General features: G+C 38.6%; 1 protein-coding gene across 3 annotated transcripts in view; it reads left to right on the top strand.

Annotated features, from left to right (window-relative positions):
- MYO5A (myosin VA) overlaps positions 1-20525 on the top strand; it is a 221617-nt gene that overhangs the window by 109187 nt on the left and 91905 nt on the right. For all 3 annotated transcript variants that reach the window (XM_025389828.1, XM_025389830.1, XM_025389829.1), the window contains exons 8-11: positions 628-735; positions 2657-2763; positions 10781-11046; positions 11857-11938. In XM_025389828.1, the coding sequence (XP_025245613.1) occupies positions 628-735; positions 2657-2763; positions 10781-11046; positions 11857-11938 (563 nt within the window). The remainder of the gene's footprint in view (positions 1-627; positions 736-2656; positions 2764-10780; positions 11047-11856; positions 11939-20525) is intronic.

Raw genomic sequence — 20525 nt, 5'->3', positions numbered from 1 at the left:
TTTTTTTTTTTTTTTTTTTTTTTTTTTTGAGACAGAGTCTCGCTCTGCTGCCCAGGCTGGAGTGCAGTGGCATGATCTTGGCTCACTGCAAGCTCCGCCTCCCGGGTTCATGCCATTCTCCTGCCTCAGCCTCCCGAGTAGCTGGGACTACAGGCGCCCGCCACCTCGCCCGGCTAGTTTTTTTGTTTTTTTTTTTAGTAGAGACGGGGTTTCACCGTGTCAGCCAGGATGGTCTCGATCTCCTGACCTCGTGATCCGCCCGTCTCGGCCTCCCAAAGTGCTGGGATTACAGGCTTGAGCCACCGCGCCCGGCCCAGTAGGGTTTCTTATGAGGGGAGTAAAGGATTTGAGGAAATTGTTCTAGTGTGTAGATTGGAATAAAACCCTTAGGAAAGGACTATTTGTTTTACCAATTAACATAAATAAACTATAAATATTTTACCCCATTTAATTAAATTTTATTTAATTTTTAGTTTTTTATTAAAATACAATTGAAAACATAGGCAGTCAAACTCTAGACCCTGTACACTCAACTGTGCTATCACCACCTCTGATTCAGAGTGGACATAAGGGTAGAAGTCAAGGCTTTTTCATAAACCAGAAAACTTTTATTTTTCTTCGTTACAGGAAATGCAGATGACTTTAATTACACGCAACAAGGAGGCAGTCCTGTGATTGAAGGAGTGGATGATGCAAAGGAGATGGCACACACCAGACAGGCCTGCACTTTGCTAGGTGATGTCACTTTATTCTTGAGCTCTTCTGAGGAATAGCTTTTTTACTCAAGCAACCTTTGTTTAGAATATTGGCTTGACTTTATATTAAGTGGCGAGTATTGCTAAAAGATTTAATATTCCACATAGAACACATTTAGACAGCAAATGGGCAGGAGGTTTCTTTTTGGAGTGATAGAACTGTTCTAAAATTAGATTGTGGTAATAGTTGTGCAACTTTGTAAATTTACTAAAACATCATTGAATTGCACACTCAAAATGGGTGAATTTTATAGTATGCAAATTAGCCTTCAATAAAACTGTTCAAAATATATTTGGGGCATCAGGGGAGGGCTACTTGTAATTCTTTGCTTAAATTTTTACAAAATCTGAAACATGAAGCTAAGTGAAATGGGCTCCTCTACAAGCTCGCATTTTTGTAGGAGCTTTTGGTTTGTTTGTTTGTTTGGTTTTGGGGATCTTTCTGTAGCTGGGAAATGTGGCTGAGTTGGCATCATGACAGAATATTACATTACATGTAGTTTATTCCAGCATTTTTTTTTCTGTTCCAACACTTCTGAAGCAGCTCAGATGTCACTATCTTGTTTCTGGGATTTAAAAAATGTTGGGCCTACATATGAATAAATTAATCTTTAGAACTTGTCATCAACAACTTAAAGAAAAAAAAAAACCTCAGAATGTAAATAACTCTAAAATCATATGATGGCATTTTGAGTAGTACCCTCAGGTGAGTTAACTTAATTTAAAAGCACTGCTAATTACAGTATGGACCAGGACCACTGTGGGCCTTGCTAGAAATGCAAAATCCTGAATCCCTTCTCAGGCCTACTGAAACATAATCTGCATATTGTCAAAATCTATTGGTGATTCATATGCATATTAAAAGTTTGAAAATCGCTGCATTTCTTCTCGGGCTAAATCTATTTGTAAACAGTAAATTGTGAATTTGAAAAAGCCATACAGAGGTTGCAGTGAGCTGAGATCACACCACTGCCCTCCAGCCTGGGTGACAGAGTGAGACTGTGTGTCGAAAAACAAAAAAGAAAAAGTCATAATGCAGGAGATGGTAAAAAATAATAATAATTATTATTATAGGGTCAGTACTGAATTATCCTTTCTTAGATTACATATTTGGAAATGATTTCACTGCTTCTATTTGCATGCAATTGTATCTAATTTTCATGAGATTCTTATGTTATTTAAAAATGAAGCCAGATCTGATAAAAGCCAAAAGCTGTCCAGCTTTCTCATCTTGCCTTATCCTTCAACTTCTGCTCTGATGCTGTATTTGGACGCATACTCATCAGGCTGGGATATAGCACCAGCCCAAACGCTTCTAATCTTGGTGTCTTTGACTTATACTTGGTCTGTAGTTTAAAGAAGTGATTAAATAATTACTTTTTAAACAGCCTTAAGAAGTAACAGCTTTATTGGGCTGTATTTGGAGCAGAGATAAATAGAAATGGTAATACTATTAATTTTAAACCCAGTGTGTGACAATGATGACAATAATTTGTTTAGCGCTTACTGTATGTCACATTGTGTATTAAGTATGCTATGTGCATTATCTCATTTAATCTTCACATACTTTGAAATAGTCACTATTATTTTCATATCTCAAATGAGAAAATGGAGGCATAGAATACTGACGTTACCTGTCCATTTGAGATGATAGGTCTGTACTAGAGCCAGGTCTCAAGCCAGATCAGCCACAGTCAGCAGCCATGTTATCCATCCATGATGCTAAACTGCCTAATGTGTTAATGTCAACAAAGACGAAAGTGTTGTTAGCTATGACACATTATAATATGCACAACATCTGCCAATATTCAGGAATTAACAATAGGCTTAAAATTGTCTACTATAATTGTTTAGTTGCTATTCTGAAATTAATCACTTGTTCATTCACTCTCTTGTTTCAGGAATTAGTGAATCTCATCAAATGGGAATTTTCCGAATACTTGCTGGCATCCTTCACTTAGGCAATGTTGGATTTACATCCCGAGACGCAGACAGCTGCACAATACCTGTAAGTTCAGAATAAGCTTTAGTGGGATGGTAGTTGAATTGTGTTTTAGATTTGTAGATTGTGTAAAGAAGCAATATAGTTTAAGTCTCTCTCTCAATATTATCAGAAATATAGTTATCAAAGACATATATTATCAAAAGGAGAATCTCAAACTGAGAATAAAGAAATATGGATTCTAATCCCTGGTGCATAGTGATTTTGTGGTGTGTGTGACAGAGATAGAGAGTGAAAGAGAGAGGGTTGGATAGATGAGATTAGTGACTGTGATGCAGATGTGGCCCCACAAGATCAGAAACTCATGGAAGTTAAAGCTATAAGGGATCATATTATGCCCTTACTGAAATGTTTCAGGACTCCCCACTGCCTTCAGAAGCAGACCCAACACCTTACTTGGCATGACATGACATGACATGAAAGGCCTTCATGACTGACACCTGACTTCCTATTGAGCTTCTTTCTCATTGCTTTGCACACTCCACATCCAGCCATTTCCATGCCAGGCTGGCTGTCTCTCCTGGCTTTGCTCAGATTCTCCCTGCTGGGGTTCGTAGATTGCTCTTCTTCCCTAGCCAGCTCTTACTCACTTCTCACAGGCAGATCTCTAGCATGTCTTCTTAGATACATACTCCCCCTTCTGCTTTCCTTTATTGTAGCTCAAATCACATTGTTCCATAAAGGTCTCTCTTGCTTGCCTTTACCTACTAGGATTTGAGGTCCTTGTGGAAAGAGCCATGCTATTCATTTTGGCATTCTTAATTAAGGCCTTAATTTAAATGGCATTTATTCAACTCAGTTGCCTTTTTTCTCTGGATCTGTAGCCTCTTGTGTAAAAACAGATTCTCTACTCCTGTAAGAAAAGAATCTATTTCTTGTCTTTTCTGGATATACTACTTTGATACTATATTAGATGTGTGAGACATGATATAATATAAAATAAGTGACTTTATGATTTGAAAAGAAAACTTTTTCTGTAACTTTTTTTTTTTTGAAGCGGAGTTTCACTCTTGTTGCCCAGGCTGGAGTGCAAAGGCATATGATCTCAGCTCACTGCAACCTCCGCCTCCTGGGTTCAGGCGATTCTTCTGCCTCAGCCTCCTGAGTAGCTGGGACTACAGGTGCACACCACCATGCACAGCTAATTTTGTATTTTTAGTAGAGAGAGGGTTTTACCATGTTGGCCAGGCTGGTCTTGAACTCCTGACCTCAGATGATCTGCCCACCTTGGCCTCCCAAAGTGCTGGGATTACAGGTGTGAGGTGTGAGCCACTGCATCCAGCCCTGTAACTTATTTATTAGTCCAAGGGCCAAGAGCTAGATGGGCAGAGAGTTTGGTTTTCAGAAAGCTTGATCCTCATTATTTTCTTTATGATTCTATTTGAGGTGTAATTTTCCTAAGCCATGGGTCCTAATTTTAGATGCATGATTCCTCCTCCCCTCTCCCAGCCTCTTTTTTTCTAATGGTGATTTTGTAAAAGGCAAAATGATAATTCTAATTTAAACCCTGATTTCTTCTAATGAAACATTGCTAGTCTTTTTAAAAGCCTTGTTGAGATATAATTCACATATCATACTCATTTAAAGTGTACCATTAAGTGGCTTTTAGTATATTCACAGATATGTGCAACCATCACCATAGTCGGTTTAAAATACTTCCATGACCTCAAAAAGAAACCCAGTGCCCTTTACTTATTGTTACCTATGTGTCAATTTCCCTAGCCCTAAGTAACCATAAATCTGTTTTCTGGCTGATTTGCCTGTTCTGGACATTTCATATAGATGGAATCATATCATATATGGTCTTTTGTGACTGGCTTCTTCCAAAATCCATCCATGTTGTAGCATGTGTCAATACTTATTCTTTTATATGGCTGAATAATAGTCCATTATATGGAGATACCATATTTTGTTTATCCATTGGTTGATTGATGGATATTTGAGTTGTTTCACCTTTTGGCTGTTATGAATAACCCTATTCTGAATGTTGGCATACAAACTGGATTTTTTAAAAAGAACTCAATTGATTTTTGCATCACCATCTTTCATCTTTGCCCTTGTGACCTTTCCCCAAATGTCAGGCTTCTCCTGATCAAGAAAGTCGTGACTAATGTTGTATCACATGTATCACTTCACTATGAGTCTTACCTAAAATTTGAGTGTACTATTTTCCTATTTGAGATGTCTAGAAGTTATTAATATCATCTTGGAGGAATAGTATTTACAATGTATGGTACTTGTCCAGAAGTTACTTCCATCCAGTTCTTGTAATTCTGTTATTTTTACTTTCTAACCAGTGCTTGTCAACTTTATTGATTTGATGATAGCTATGAGTACTACAGTTTCACTATTTGGGGTACATGGAGATTAAATGAGTTTTTGTTTCGTTTTTTGTTTTTTCCTGTTTTTCTTTTTGAGACAGAATCTCTCTCTGTTGCCTGATCTGGAGTGCAGTGATGTGATCTCGGCTCACTGCAACCTCCACCTCCTGGGTTCAAGCTATTCTCCAGCCTCAGCCTCCTGAGTAGCTGGGATTACAGGTGTGTGCCACCGCGTCCAGCTAATTTTTGTATTTTTAGTAGAGACGGGGTTTCACCATGTTAGCCAGACTGATCTTGAACTCCTGACCTCAGGTGATCTGTCTGCCTTGGCCTCCTAAAGTGCTGGGATTACAGGCATGAGCCACTGTGCCTGGCCTTAAATGAGCTTTAGAAGTTACTGGTAAGACATATCTATTTGATAGTTCTGCTCCACCTTGAAGGCATTTGCTGAACCCAGTGACCTTGAGCTTTGGGTTTCATAGCAAAGTGAGCTACAGAAGACAAAGACAAAGCATAGGACTCATATAAACAGGGGAACACAAAGACTCCTGCCTAAAGCTGAGACCCTAAGTGGGGAGCTAGTAATCAATTTGCCCACCACCGACTCCAAGAGTATAAAGAAAACTTAACCTGACCCATACTTTGGTGCCAAGTGGAGGCAGAAAACTAGCTCCCTAAAAATTTATAACAGCAAACTGACTCTCACACATATTCATTCCCAGACTGATTTCATAGTTCCTGGAAGGTCTCAAAAAACTACATAAAGAAAATATAGCTTAAATTGATCCTGGGCCGGTAGTGGCCTAGGCACCTGACAGAGCAACTGCAAATCTACTTTGGAGGACCCACCTTCAGTCTAGGCCTCAGTGGAGTCCCATCAGAAAAGTTACAAGAAGTATTGACTCACAATCAGAAATCACAAGTCCCCCAGTGAAACAAAATAGAAGGAGCTAGGAGAAATGACAGATAGCAGAGTCATACCTGCTAAGAATGCCAAAATAAATTAACAGCAGATTTGGCACAACTGAAGAGAAAACTGATAAGCTAGAAGATAGATGTGAAGAAATTGCCCAAAATGCAAGATAAGACCCAAAGATAGAGCACTTGAAACAGTAATTAAGAGAGAGGGATAGAGTAATCTTGTCTAATTTTAATCTAATGAAAATTCATAAAGGAGAGAAGAGAGAGAATGAAGCAGACATAATATTCCAAGAGATCATTACTAAAAAGTTTTAGAACTTGTGAAAATGACTAACCCACAGAAAATCCTAGTTAGGATAAATAAAAAGAAATCTACTCCTAAGCACATCATAATGATATCAAAGACAGAGGAAACTTCAAACAGAGAGATTAAGAGATTGCCCTTGAAGAAATAGCAGTTAATCTGATAGCTCACTTTCCAGCTGCAGTTATAAAAGCCAGAACACAGTGGAATAATATCTTCAGTGTTCTTAGAATGGAAACTATTAACTTAGAATTATATATCCAGTTAAAATATCTTTCTAGAATGAATTAAAGTTGGAAGCATTTTCAGACAATTGAAAACTTAAGAGCGGCCAGGTGTGGTAGCTGACACCTGTAGTCCTAGCACTTTGGGAGGCTGAGGCAAGTGGATCACCTGAGGCTAAGAGTTTGAGACTAGCCTGGCCAACATGGCAAAACCCTCTCTCTACTTAAAATACAAAAATTAGCTGGGCGTTGTGCGCATGCCAATAATCCCAGCTACATGGGAGGCTGAGTCATGAGAATTGCTTGAACCTGGGTGGCGGAGGTTACAATGAGCTGAGATCGTGCCACTGTACTCCAGCCTGGAGGATAGAGTGAGACTGTCTCAAAAAAAAAAAAAAAAAAAAAAAAAAGCTTATAAGAATCTGCTGTTGCCAGTGAGCCCTCACTAGAGGAAATATTAAATATTAAAGGATATAGTTTAGGCAGAAGGAAAGTGATCCCAGTTAGAAGAGCTAAGATGCAAGAAGAAATGAACTAAGAAGTTAGTAAAATGTGGGCAAATGTAGGTAAAATTTGATTAATTAAAATAATAATAGTATGTTGATCTGGTAAAAGATAGAATTCCCTGCAAGACATGTATTAATTACAAAGGGAAAGATAGTTATCATTGCAGTCAGGAAACCTGGCAGACATTCCCTTAACCAAGTGATCACAATTGATAGTACGAATATTTGGACCAATCAATATCACATAGCTTTGGATGTGTGTGACACCACTTCTCTGGTATTTCTGCCAAAATCTAATCATGAGGTAATATCATAGAGACACAAACTGAGGGACTCTTCAAAAAGTCAAGGTCACAAAAGACAAAGAAGAATGAAGAACTGTTCATGTTAAAGGAGACTAATGAGACATGATAGCTAAATTCAATGCATGATCCTGGATTGAATCCTGGACCATAAAAATTAATTATTTTTTGTAGAGCACACTGTTAGGCCAGCTGGCAAAGACTGATTTAGATCTGCAGGTTATATTATAGGGTTGTATCATTGCTAATTTTCTCATTTTCTTCATTATACTGCACTTATGTAAGATAATGTCCATGTATTTTAGGAAATGCACACTGAAATATTTAGATAAAAGGGGCATTGTGTTTGAAATTTACTCTTAAAAAGTTCTGAAAAAGTAATATGTGTGTGTGTGTGTATATATATATATGTGTGTGTGTGTGTGTGTGTGTGTTAAAAAGTGAGAGAGTGATAAAAGGGAATGTGGTTAAATGTTAATATTTAGGGAATCTGAATGAAGGGAATTTTTTGTACTATTCTTGCAACTTTTCTGTTAGTCTAAAATTAGATAAAAAGTTTAAAATATGAAATGAATCTCTAGCCGCCTACCCTGCCCCCACACACAAAAGGTAGAACTAAAGTATTGAATAACAGAGGATAAATTGGGATGGGGTGTTTGGAGTTAGTGTTACCTAGTTACATTATGTTAATTATATAACAGAATAGTAACAAAGTAAACCTTTCAAACTAGTGGAGAGGAAAATGCATTGAAAAAAATCAAAATATGGCAAGAAAGAGGGAGAAAAAGAAATGTTGAATAACAGGACAACCAAAAGAACAAAATAAGATAGAAATAATTTAAAATTGACTAAATGCTCCAGCTAAAAGACTTAGATTGTTAGACTGGTTTAAAAAAAATCAGATATAACCATGGAATACTACTCAGTCATAAAAAAAATGACATCATGCCCTTTGCAGCAACATGGACTCAGCTGGAAAACATTATCCGAAGTAATGCAAAAACAGAAAACCAAATACATGTTCTCACGTAAGTGGGAGCTAAACATTGGTTGCACATGGTCATAAATGGGAACAAGAGACACGGGGGAATACAAGAGAGGGTAATGGTTGAAAAAAACTACCAGTTGGCGGCTATGTGCACTACCTAGGTGATGGATTCATTTATACTCCAAACCTCAGCATCACACAATATTCCTTTATTATGTACTTGTGCACAAACCTGCACATGCACCCCCCGATTCTAAAATAAATGTTGAAAAAAGAAAAAAAATTTTCAGGTATATACTTTTTAAAGAAGCATTCCTAAACTATAGAGGTACAGAAAGTTTGAAAAAAAAAGTTTAGAAAAGACATGCTAGCTAGGGCAAAACTGGCAGCACTGTGCGGGTATTGAACAAAATAGACTTTGAGGCCAAAAGCAGTGCTAGAAGGAAATAGAGTGACTTTGCAATGATAAAGATTTTATTCACTGTGCATGGTGTCTGCCTGTAATCCTAGGAGACTGAGGCAGGAGGATCTCTTGAGCCCAGGATTTTGAGGCTACAGTGAGATACGATTGTACCACCACACTCTAGCCTGGGCAACAGAATGAAATCCCATCTTTAAAGAGAACAGATTTTATTCACCAGGGGTATGTAATAGTGCTAAACTTCTATGTACTTAATGACATAACCTCAAAAGATATATAGCAAAAATCAACAGAAACCACAAGAAGAGACAAATTTGCTGTCAGAGTGGGAGATGATTGACTTCTCTCAATTATTGATAGGTGAAGTCCAAAAATGAGTAAAGCTGTGGAGAATTTAAACCAAACAGTTAACCATCTTGATGTAATAGAACAATATGGTAACAACATTCAAGTAGAATATGTTTACAGAATGCTGACCTACTTTTTTTTTTTTTTTAATTTTAAGAAAATCGAGATGGAGTCTCACTCTGTCACCCAGGCTGGAGTGCAGTGGTGCTGTCTCAGCTCACTGCAACCTCCACCTCCCAGGTTCAAGCAGTTCTCCTGCCTCAGCCTCCCCAGTAGCTGGGATTACAGGTGTCCGCCAGCACAAGCAGCTAATTTTTGTATTTTTAGTGGAGACAGGGTTTTACCATGTTGGCCAGGCTGGTCTCAAACTCCTGAGCTCAGCTGATCCTCCTGCCTTAGCCTCCCAAAGTGCTGGGATTACAGGCGTGAGCCACCTGGCCCCGCCTGACCCACTTCTAAATGATGTCAGACTCTAAACACGTACATGTATATGGCTGCTTATGTAAGGGAGTTGAGCAGGCAGTGGTGCTGGTTTGTATCTAAAGTGATTACTTGGGCGAAAGGGGGATGAAAGAAGGAAGGGGCGCTTGAGTGTGAAGAGTCTACAGATGAGGGTGTCAGGAGACCCAGGTTCTAATGCCAACTCTGACGTCAATTGCCAGCTGATTTTTGACAAGCTATTTGTTATCTTGGATCCTATTTCCTCATTTATCCACCAGAGACAATGTTCACCCTGCCTGTTCCCCAGAAATGTTGTCAGATTCCACTGATACATGTGATTGAAGATGTTGAAAAATATAATGTACTAACATGGATTAAAATACACAAGTATTTATCAAACACCTACTCATGCAAGGCTCCTGGAAGATATTCTAGGGGGTACAGGGATATGTAAGTCATGAAAGTCATTCTTATCTAAAAAGTCACACAGATAACTGTCAAATTACCTGCTTACAACCCTTCAGTGGTCTCCCATTTCTCTAAGGATAAAGACCAGCTGGGGTATAGCCTCTGTCTGTTTCTGTGACTTTAGTTCACATTTTCTCCCTCATTCAGCTTCAATCCTTCCTATAGGTGATTTCCTTCCTACCACAGAATATTTTTGCCAGCTGTTTCCTTGGCTTGGAAAGTCCTTTTCTCCCCCTTTCACCCAGTTAGCACCTTCCTTTTCTCAAGGGAACTGTCTCCTGCTTCCTAAACAAAGCATATTCCTCTCACATGGACTCAGCATAGTGTCCTTGGTCTTTGTGGTATTTTTCATTTTAGGGAGCAATCATTTGATTAATATCCATTTTTCCCGAGTGACTGTAAGTTCTAGGAGGGCAGGGACCATGTTTGTTTTTGCTGTCTGGCGCATAGTAGCACTCAGTAAATAATTGTTGACTAACTGACTGATTTTTTGATCGAATGAATGAAGGTACTTTAAGAGAGATACAAACAAATACTATGAAGAGTTAAAGGAAGAGGTAATTTTTGAAGTGAGCCCCAGAAGAGATTGCAAAATGCTGCCTGGATACCAGTTTAATGGATGAATGTGTTTATTATCACGAATCAACTTTGAGTTATCTTGGTGTTTGCTGTAACAAAGAAATTGCTGAATTTTATTTGTTAACTCTTTGTTAACATTTTCTAGGAGATTCTTATTTGATTTATCTGGTCATAGGAAATAACTCATTATCTTTTGGCAGCCCAAGCATGAACCTCTCTGCATATTCTGTGACCTCATGGGTGTGGACTATGAGGAGATGTGTCACTGGCTCTGCCATCGGAAGCTGGCTACTGCCACAGAGACGTACATCAAGCCCATCTCCAAGCTGCAGGCCACAAATGCCCGTGATGCTTTGGCCAAGCACATCTATGCCAAGCTTTTTAACTGGATTGTAGATAATGTCAATCAGGCTCTCCATTCTGCTGTCAAACAGCACTCTTTTATTGGTGTGCTGGACATTTACGGGTGAGTATATTTGGCTAATTGGTCTGCCAGAGAGCATTCCTTTCTAGAACTTACCTAGTAAGTCTAAGTGGGCATTTGATTCTGTTTCTTACTGGTAAAGAGAAGGGAGACTTTGCCTACGACAATTGAAGAATACCTTGATGATGGTGATGCAATTGCATGTTGCTTAAAATTTAAGTAAAACAAACAAAAAATGCTTCAAATCTGAAGCTAATTTACTTAGCTAGTGCATAGACTTAATTGGTTTTCAGATGCTCATGTGGTAAATTATCACTGAAATTCTAAAAATCTAATTTTATTTGCTAGTTTGCCTTATTTGGGTACCTGTCTTTAGCTGTTAAAATCCTTCCCTCATATTTGTGCTTGTTTCATACTTAATTTTTCATTCTCTGGTTCTCTTTTTCAAAAGAACCTGTAGGATCTCTGTTCCTATTTCCCTCCTATGTGTGTGTAACGCTGTGAGTCAGTAAATTGGCAAGAGCAATGGGTTTATCATAATTCTGATGTTCCCCACTTGGGGGTGAATGAGCCCTCAAAAACTCATAGTGTTGAACACCTCTGCATGCTAGGGCCGTTAAACAAAACAAAACACAACAAAAAAAGCCTCTCTACTGCATGGCTGATGCTCATCTGCTGGGTACATATTTCTTGTTACTGACTTATAAATCTTTATTTTCACTGATATGGAAAGAAAGTTTTACAAATTTGGGGGATGTCCCATTTCTTTCTTCCTAATGTGTATATTTTGAATATTTTTAAAAAGCTTTTTGTTCCTTTTCTCCCCTTTCCATATTATCTTCGTGGTTACAGATTTGAAACATTTGAGATAAATAGTTTTGAACAGTTTTGCATAAATTATGCAAATGAAAAACTACAGCAACAATTCAATATGGTAAGAATGTTCTTCCTTAAATAATATTCTGCTATAAATTATTCTCTTGAATTCCTAGTCTTTGTTTAAAAGCTTATCCCTGAAATGAAGTTGTGAATTACAATTATTATATGGAATTTAGAACTGATGATTAATGAATGGTACAACATTAGAAAAATGTTTTATGGGCCAGGTGGGATTCAAGGCTATCCTTGGATTGCTGTCTGATAATAATGAAAATTTGGAACAAATAGATTGAAAGAAGCAGACAGTGTGTTAGGTAATTGCTTGGGAGTATGAAGCTTTGAGCCCAGGGGTATCTTTCAGTTTGTTATTTTTAAGTTAATTGTATGTGGAATTTCTTAATGCTTACTTGCTATATTAGCAAGATGTCAGAACTAAAATGCAGAATTTTACATAATCTCTTTTTTTTTTTTTTTTAAGTTTATCATACATATTTACTTAATCTATACAGAATCAAGTAGATAAAATCAGATTCACATTAGTGAAAAATCTCTACAAAATGTCTTTGAAAAGCAAAACAAGACTGCCTCTTAACAATTCGTATCCTCAATGAAAGACGTGGGCTGTAAAAATAAAGCAGTGCGTTTAGCACAAACTAGAAGATATCTGCATCATTTTTTCACAGTTATTTCCATCTACAGTCTGAAAGAGGTAGATTTTTCTGCAACACCTGAGAATTGAATTGTGATAACCAGGTGTAATAAAGGCAGTTGCATACGTAACTGAAAAATACTGGTCTCAAGACCAAGAAATGTACTCCTAACAAGTCTGAGGATGAAATGGTCCATATTACCCAAGACCCAAGTTTTCTCTACACCTTGGAGTCTACTGCCACTATAAATAATACACATCATGATTCCATGATGGTGCAACAAATGCAACTTAAGTGAATTCAACATTTAAACCTTTTCTGGGCCAGCCTAGTAGCATTACAGTGTTCTAGAATATGGTAGATAAGGGGGTGTGCTACAAAGCCACAACACTGGGCTGGTGAGGTGATCACTGTAGGAAGATGTCCTTCTCAGGGGGTCCCCATTTGTTCTTATTCACAGGGTAATGGGAGGAAGGGTTCTGAAAGGAACAGATGCATCCCAGACAGAATCCATATCCTTTCAAGACTACAGTAGCATCTAGCTAAAAATACAAAGTAAGCCAAAAGCAGCAGGCCAAGTACGGTTAATCACATTGCTTTAAAGCCCTTGGAAGTATGCAACAGGCCGAAGATTGACAATCTTCCACACAGGACAAGCACCACAAAGAAATGTGGTGGGCTACACAAATGGCTTAATAAAATGTTAAGAGCTGTACATCCAGCAGAGTTCTTGTGAGATGTGATCATTAGTACTAATTTTAAGGTAGATTATATTTCTGATCTATACCTGCATTTCCCCCCCTCACTCACCCAGGGAAATGAGCCTAGTATTTCTTTAGTAGCAGAACGGGGTGTACTCATAAGAGGCTGTTGGAGGGTATTGTTTTTTGTTTCTGACTCATTTTGAATGGTAATTAATTAGATAATCTACTTTGTGGATTTCTTTTCCTCCACTGTTTGGCCCCTTGAATTAACATGACTGATGGTGGAGGCTTAGATACAACCCTCCACTCCAGGCGGTTTCCTATCTGTTGGACAATTTTCAATTCTTTCAACCCAGTTTAGACCATGAATGTGACAGGACTTTACAAATAAAACTTGTAACAAAGAGAAAACCCTTTTAACTGGACAAAACAGAGTTTATTCAGTCCAGTAAGCAATTTAACAAGTGTCAGTCTGATAGTTTTGCTCAGTGGAATGTGCTAACATCAGTTCTAGTAGAACCTTTTATTTCATAAAGCATTTCAATGCAAATTATACCAGGGACAAAGTCAAAACTTCCATCAGTGCAGCCTGATTAATCATCTGCATAACTGAGCCACATTCAACATTGAAACAAAGAACTAATTCAAAAGTTACGTGCTTAATTTCAAATGTTCCCCCATTCCAAGTGTAGAGACCTTGATAATACTGTGGCTTTTTTTTTCCTTCTTAAAAAAAGAGATGGTAACTAAGAAGGGGGTGAGAAACAGACTGAACACATAAGTAATAGATCCTGACTAACACTCTGCCAAGTCTTCCCAAAGTAAAAATGTTGGTGCCAGTGTTTGCTTTGCAAATGAAAATCAATTTCAGTTGGTACTACTGATCCATAATGAAAATTCCCTTTTGAAAAACCTGGAGTATTTTGCTGGTGGAACTTTTGTAATAGCTTTCAAGTAGCCAGAAAGTATTGGAGAAACTTCTGCCTAGTGAAAGCTACACGTGAATTGACCATCCTTGTCTTTGACAAGGGACTTCATTGAACGGCAAACATGAACACCAGTTTTCAAAGAATAAGTGACCTTCTATGGGAAGTGGAGTACATATTCTCTTTTCAACAGTCTGGGACATTCACTGAGGCAATGGCAATGGGAATATTTTGAGTGGCTCTTGTGAAGTAGTAACATTAAATATCTTAGAGGAGTACCATGGTGTTGGGAGATTCAGAAATGCTTAAAAATCAGAGTCAGCAGATTGTAATAATGAAGGACACAGAGCCCAGAGGTGAACTGTGTGAGTTGGAATCCTACCCTGTGTCAGTTATCCAGGAGATCTTGGGCAAGTTAGTTGACCTCCCTGGGCCTTAACTTCCTCATCTATAAAATGGACGTAATAATAGTACCTGCTGTGTGTGGTTTTATGGATTAAATGGGTTGGAATATGTAAAGTGTCCATCATGTGCCAGGCACAGTTCTAAGTGCAAGAGTGGGAGTGATTCTTAGTGTTGATGAAAGAGGATATTAAAATGAGACACCCATAGGAATTAGAAGATAGAGCTGAAGGGCAGGAAAGACACCCTTAATAAATCCTCACTTGTAAAGAGAGAGGTCAAGTGGTATGGTTTGTAGTTGATGCACAAAAACCAGATGTTTAAAGACATTGCAAGTTACAAATTTGGTAAAAAACAAAAGAGGATCTAAAAATAGTAATATGGGGAGAATAGTGGAAGAGTGGGACGGAGGTGGTGTATGTGAATTTAGCCTCTTTTGTGTCATAATGTAATCAGTAGATGTTTCATAGTGATAAATCAGAAGGTAGCTGATAAGCATATTCTTTAGAAATATGTAGGTAAATATCAGAAGAAATAGCTAAGGGAATTAAAAATGGTTGCCTCCAGGGAGCGAGGCTGGGGTTGGGGAGAGATGGGACAAGGAGTTGCTGCTTGTCATTATAAAACCTTTTAGACTGTTTGATTACATGTTCCATATACTATGATAAAAACTTGAACCATCTTTGTTTAGCAAATTAAGCTTCCTACCACAGTGAAATAACGTAGAAGTGATCTTAAAACCTTAGGCCTATGACTGTTTCCATAATAAGATGACTACTAATATGATTTTCATCTCTGCATAAAAAAATTAATAAAAACCTATCAGAAACTAAACTGAGCATTACCGTTTCTCAAGGTGTTTCTGAGTTTCTTAATACTTAGTTAATGCCACAGCCTTCCACTCTTTCCGATTGTTTCCACACAGAGTGACTGGAATGGAAGGAAGCAATGCCAGCCTCTTTAGGAACTGGCTAGTTTGTCTGTTTTTCAGGGGGCCTCCTGTCTGCATGTGTGTTTTGGTCTCTTGCGTCTCCTCCTCTTTCCTGCTTTCTGTCTCTATCCACCTGTTTCTCCTTCTCTCTTCACATACCCCCTTACATTCTGCATCTTTGATTCTCTCTGCACAACTGATCTGCACCCTCTTCCTATCCTATGGCAGGTTCTTTCCTTCTAGTCTGTATACATCTTCTCCACCTCAAGCTCTTTCCTTTCTCACTCACTTTAAACTTCTTGTGAACCCAGCAGTGGTTGGAATACTCTTCTCATCCTCTTAACTCGCTTATCTCCCATTCATTTTGGCTTCTTTCAGCTTCAACTCCCATTACTAATTGCCTGATTATTTTCTTGTTTCCCAGTTCAAATACCTGAGAGAGAGAGAATCTGATTAACACTGTTGAGTTTTTCATCAGAGGTCTCTAGCAGGAGACTGCCCTCACATACCCACACTGGTTTAGTCAGCTGTGACTAGGAACGTGGGGTCTCATAGTATAAAGAACTTGACTGCATAGGGCTGTTACCCGATCTGGGGATGTAGTTGGGGGCAGTCAGCATGAGAAACGCCGTGACTGGCATGCTTAGTGTTTGAAGGCATCACTATATTGACCAAGAATCTCTTGCCATATTGAACTACATGCCTGTATTCTTTGACAATTGAGCATCCAAAATTTTAAAGACCCCAGGAACTTTTCCAAACTAGATATGGTGTGTGAGAAATAATGCTCTATTTAATGTCTAGAGCAGTGTTTCTGTTGTCAATATTGAGACTGCATATAAATTAATGAAATTTTTAAAAACAGAGCGCACTGTTTTGGAAGATACTCATACCATCAGTCAGGGTGTCCTGCTGACATATGGTGCCCTATTTGCCTTCTCATTAATCAAAAGAACAGAAGAAATTTGCTTTCTTATTGTAGCAGGATGAGCCACAGACAAAACCTCTCAGACACCGAGTTGTAGAAGGAAGGGCTTTATTCAGCTGGGAGCATCAGCAAGCTACTGCCTTAAAATCCGAGCTCCCCGAGTGCACAATTTCTGTCCCTTTTAAGGGCTCACAACACTAAAGATTTCACGTGAAAAGGTCGTGATTGATTTGAGCAAGCAGCAGGTACGTGACAGGGACTGCATGCACTGCTGGTCAGAGTGAAACAGAACAGGGCAGGGAGTTTCACAATGTTCTTCTATACAATGTCAGGAATATCGGTTTCTAAGTCATGAGTTGATTTGTAACTACTGGGTTTAGGCCAGGCAGGCCCAGGCCTGGTTTTCGGCCTGGCGCCGGGTTGCCTATCTTTGGTTTTACTTCCTTGTTTTTTTCTTAAAACAGGTACTGAGTATAAAATAATATAAAACAATATGAGAGGATCTCTCTCTTTCCTCATTCCCCCCTTTTGAGACTCTCACTTTTTATTAGTGGGAGTTCTCACTCTTATTTTTGCTACTTAAGTCTTTTTGTGCAATAGATTGATAGTGATTTTTATAGTATACTTGTGCTGAAGCATTTTGGTGAACTAAGGTAGTGATGAAGCTTTTTTAATCATTTGAAGAACTACAGGTATCAAACAAGGGAGCAGTAAGCAGGTTTTTATTACTATTATAACTTTTATTATAAGAGTTTTAAATTCTCTTAGTGCTAGGAACTAATTTTTAAGCATGGTTCTCGGATTAAGTCCGTGCCACACTTGCACAGGTACATGTGCCAGTTTTGTCATATTTTAAACTATGTCTTTAACTACTTGCCTTTGGTTATCTATGTGTAGACAGTAATTAGTAAGGTTAAATTTCTTATAGACCCTTTTTTAGTTGCTAGCAAGTAGTCGAGAGCCAGTTTATTTTGATAGATAGCATTTTTTTATCTGAGTTTTTTGTTTTTTGTTTTTTGTTTTGCCAGGCCAGAATAGTCAAGGCTTGACTGGTTTTATTGGTGATGATTTTTAAAACAGCTTGCAACCGTATGATTTGGTTAAGCATGTAAATGGGGGTCCAGTGTTCCCATGAGCCATCTTGTGTCTAAGTGGCAGGCCTATAGTATTGTATAAATTTTTAGGAGGTCATTTATCATCTTTTTAATTACCTATGGCTATGCTTCGTTTTCCACGGGAAGCATAAACAGGGACGCCCAGAAGTTCAACTGTTTTTATGGGCAGTAAGAAGAAAGATGGTTTAATAGTGCCAATAACACAAGTACCTGTCTACTGGTCAGGCAGCTTAACAGTAGGCTCTATGTCTACATATCCAGTATAACCCGGTGGGGGCAGTCTAGTCCTGGTGGAATTCTGGGTGGTACTGTTTTTGCAGTGCTATTATACAGTTTTTGCCTAAGACAACTAAGCTGCCTTACAGAATGAGTGAATCTTTTTCCTTTTCTAGCTATGCAGTGCTGTCTAATAATTGAGACTTTTAGAACCTAAAAATTGTCAGGGTGGTTCTTTTGGGCCGGGAATTCGTCAGGAACTGGGTCTGTAGGAACTAATTCTTGGGCTTCCTGTGGCCATTGATCTCCTGTTACGGTTCCTCCACAAACATAACATGAAGTGACTTTTAAAGACTGGGCTACATATTCGGCTAATTGCAAAAACAAATTTTTAGTTTTTTCCTGGAATCTCAGGTGCTGGCACATTTAGTTCATCATAGAAAGTCTGAAATACTGGTTCTGGAGAGTGTCTTTGAACCTCGCCTTTTATTAGGATGCGTACGCTAGGATCTAGTTCTTTTTCATCAATGCCTAATGTTATGTATTTTTTTAATTTCATTTTGGGTCTGAGGGGTTTGTAATTACCAACTCTAAAGGGTTGCAGCTCCCACTCGTGCAGGAGGGGCTGACTTTTTCTTTTTGGAGCCAAACAGGATCTTTTTTATTTTTATTTTAAGTAGCCTAAATGACACAAGACCAGTATTGACACATTTCACATAAATATGATTCTTGACAGATATAATTATTTTCTGTTGTGTAACTTTTTTCTCAATCTAGAGAACCGCATCCCAATCTATGCTACTTACTGTTAATAGCGGCACAGGCATCAAATTTTAAGGTTATATTTTTGGGGACCCCTTTTTCTTCTGTCCTAGCTATTACTTTACTGTGTCACTTAGAAAAGGATCAGTCCTTAGTCTTATTTTAAAAACTGAGATCATGGGAGGCTTAAAATGAGTCATAACACGCATCAGGTTGGTTATTTTCTGGGCTACATACCTTGGATAAAGTAGCATTATATAAACAAGTTTCTTTTAGAGTCCTGGTACACTTATAATAACCATAAAATAATAGGACTGTAGCAATCTTTTGTACTACCTCAGTGATTTGATATATATATATATACTGGGAACAGCCCTCAGTCTGAGGAAGGTCATTTGAAGTCCTTACTGTACAAGTCTAAATTTTAAGGAAAATGAGTCCTGCGATGAGTTTCCTCATGGTTCAGCCATGCGTAGACCAGTCAGCTTCCGGGTGTGACTGGAGCAGGGCTTGTTGTCTTTTTCAGAGTCACTTTGCAGGGGTTGGCGAAGCTGCTCCCATCCACGTACAGCTCCCAGTCTACTGTTGTTTAAGGATGGTCTCGGAGGTTGGGCCCACTAGAATAAACTGAGTCCAATACTTTTACACAATTATGTTTAACTGGGCTCTCTGATACCAGGAGCAAGGTGGCGGGGTTTAGGGTGTTGCAAACTTCAGTGGTTATGTGGGGATTTTTACAGAGCAAGCTTTGGTATCTAGTTAGTCTAACATTTATTAGCTAATGGTGTCCTTTGGTATTTATTAAAATTACCACAGCATGGGGGGACTTTATGTTTAGGTTTTGCCTAAGAGTTGGCTTATCTGCTTCTTGTGCTAACAGGGCCATTGCTGCCAGGGCCCTTGGACATGGGGGCCAGCCTTTGGAAACCCCGTTTAGTTGTTTTGAGAGATGGGCCACTGGCCTTGGCCAGGGCCCTACAGTCTGGGTTAAAACTCCAACTGCCATTTTTTTTTTTTTTTTGACATATAGAGTATAAAGAGTTTTCTCAGGTCAGGTAGCCTCAGGGCTGGGCTGACATGAGTTTCTTTTTAACTCATGAAAAGCTCATTGTTGTTGGTCGTAACAGATGTAGTTTATTCTAATCGACATTTTTATTGACTGTCATTTACCAAAATATTGACTTAAATCCTGTAATTGTTTGATTTCAAGCTTTAAATTGATTTGGTATTCCTTGCGGGACTCTAATTGCATCTAAATAGATGTGAGAGTTGAAAGACCTATAAGGGGCTTCTCTTGCTTTACGATGTCTTATTATTATTTTTTCTTCCTCTGGTTGATGAAATGCAGGGGTGAAAGGGATGGCCAAATGGACTAAAGCACAAGTGCCACTCTCGTTATTTGGCAGAGTGCCCAGTAAAGGTCCACTACAATACCACCCCACATCCGCTTGGGGATGAATAAGAGCTCTTGATAAGCTCTTGAAAATTCTTAAGCTCACTGCATCCCTTCAAGTCTCCAAGGAATGCTAAGTCTCCTCCCTGCCATGAGAGACACGAAGTGAACTTAGTGTTAGGAGACGGAAGCTGGATGGCCCTCGGGGGCTGACCCGCAGGGACTTCAGGATATAGCAGAGAGAACTTGGCATGACTTCTTACTCTAGGCTGTAGAATTCTGGAAAAGAGCTACGATGCAGCCCACACCTGGTCAACTGGAGGACCACCTCAGTGGAAGGGGGACAGTCAGGGCCTCTGGCCTGCCATGTGCACAAGCATAACAATTGCTTTTGTTTAACGTGCAGATGGAATATTTGATCCATTCCAACCAGACATTTGCATCCTGGTATGCTGTCTTAATTGCCAAAGTTTGTTTTAATTCTTTAACTTCTATGATCTTCTAGTAAAATGAATGTTTCCTTTAGCACCTATTTTTGTTAGTTTTTAGACTAAAAAAAAGCTAAACACCATTTTATATTTAATAATGCTTTTTGTATGATTTTTATACCAGATA

The sequence above is a fragment of the Theropithecus gelada genome, chromosome 7a, assembly GCF_003255815.1.
Source record: "Theropithecus gelada isolate Dixy chromosome 7a, Tgel_1.0, whole genome shotgun sequence".
Lineage (NCBI taxonomy): Eukaryota > Metazoa > Chordata > Mammalia > Primates > Cercopithecidae > Theropithecus > Theropithecus gelada.
Note: the sequence above shows the minus strand (reverse complement) of the source record. Positions and strands in the feature narration are given on the sequence as shown.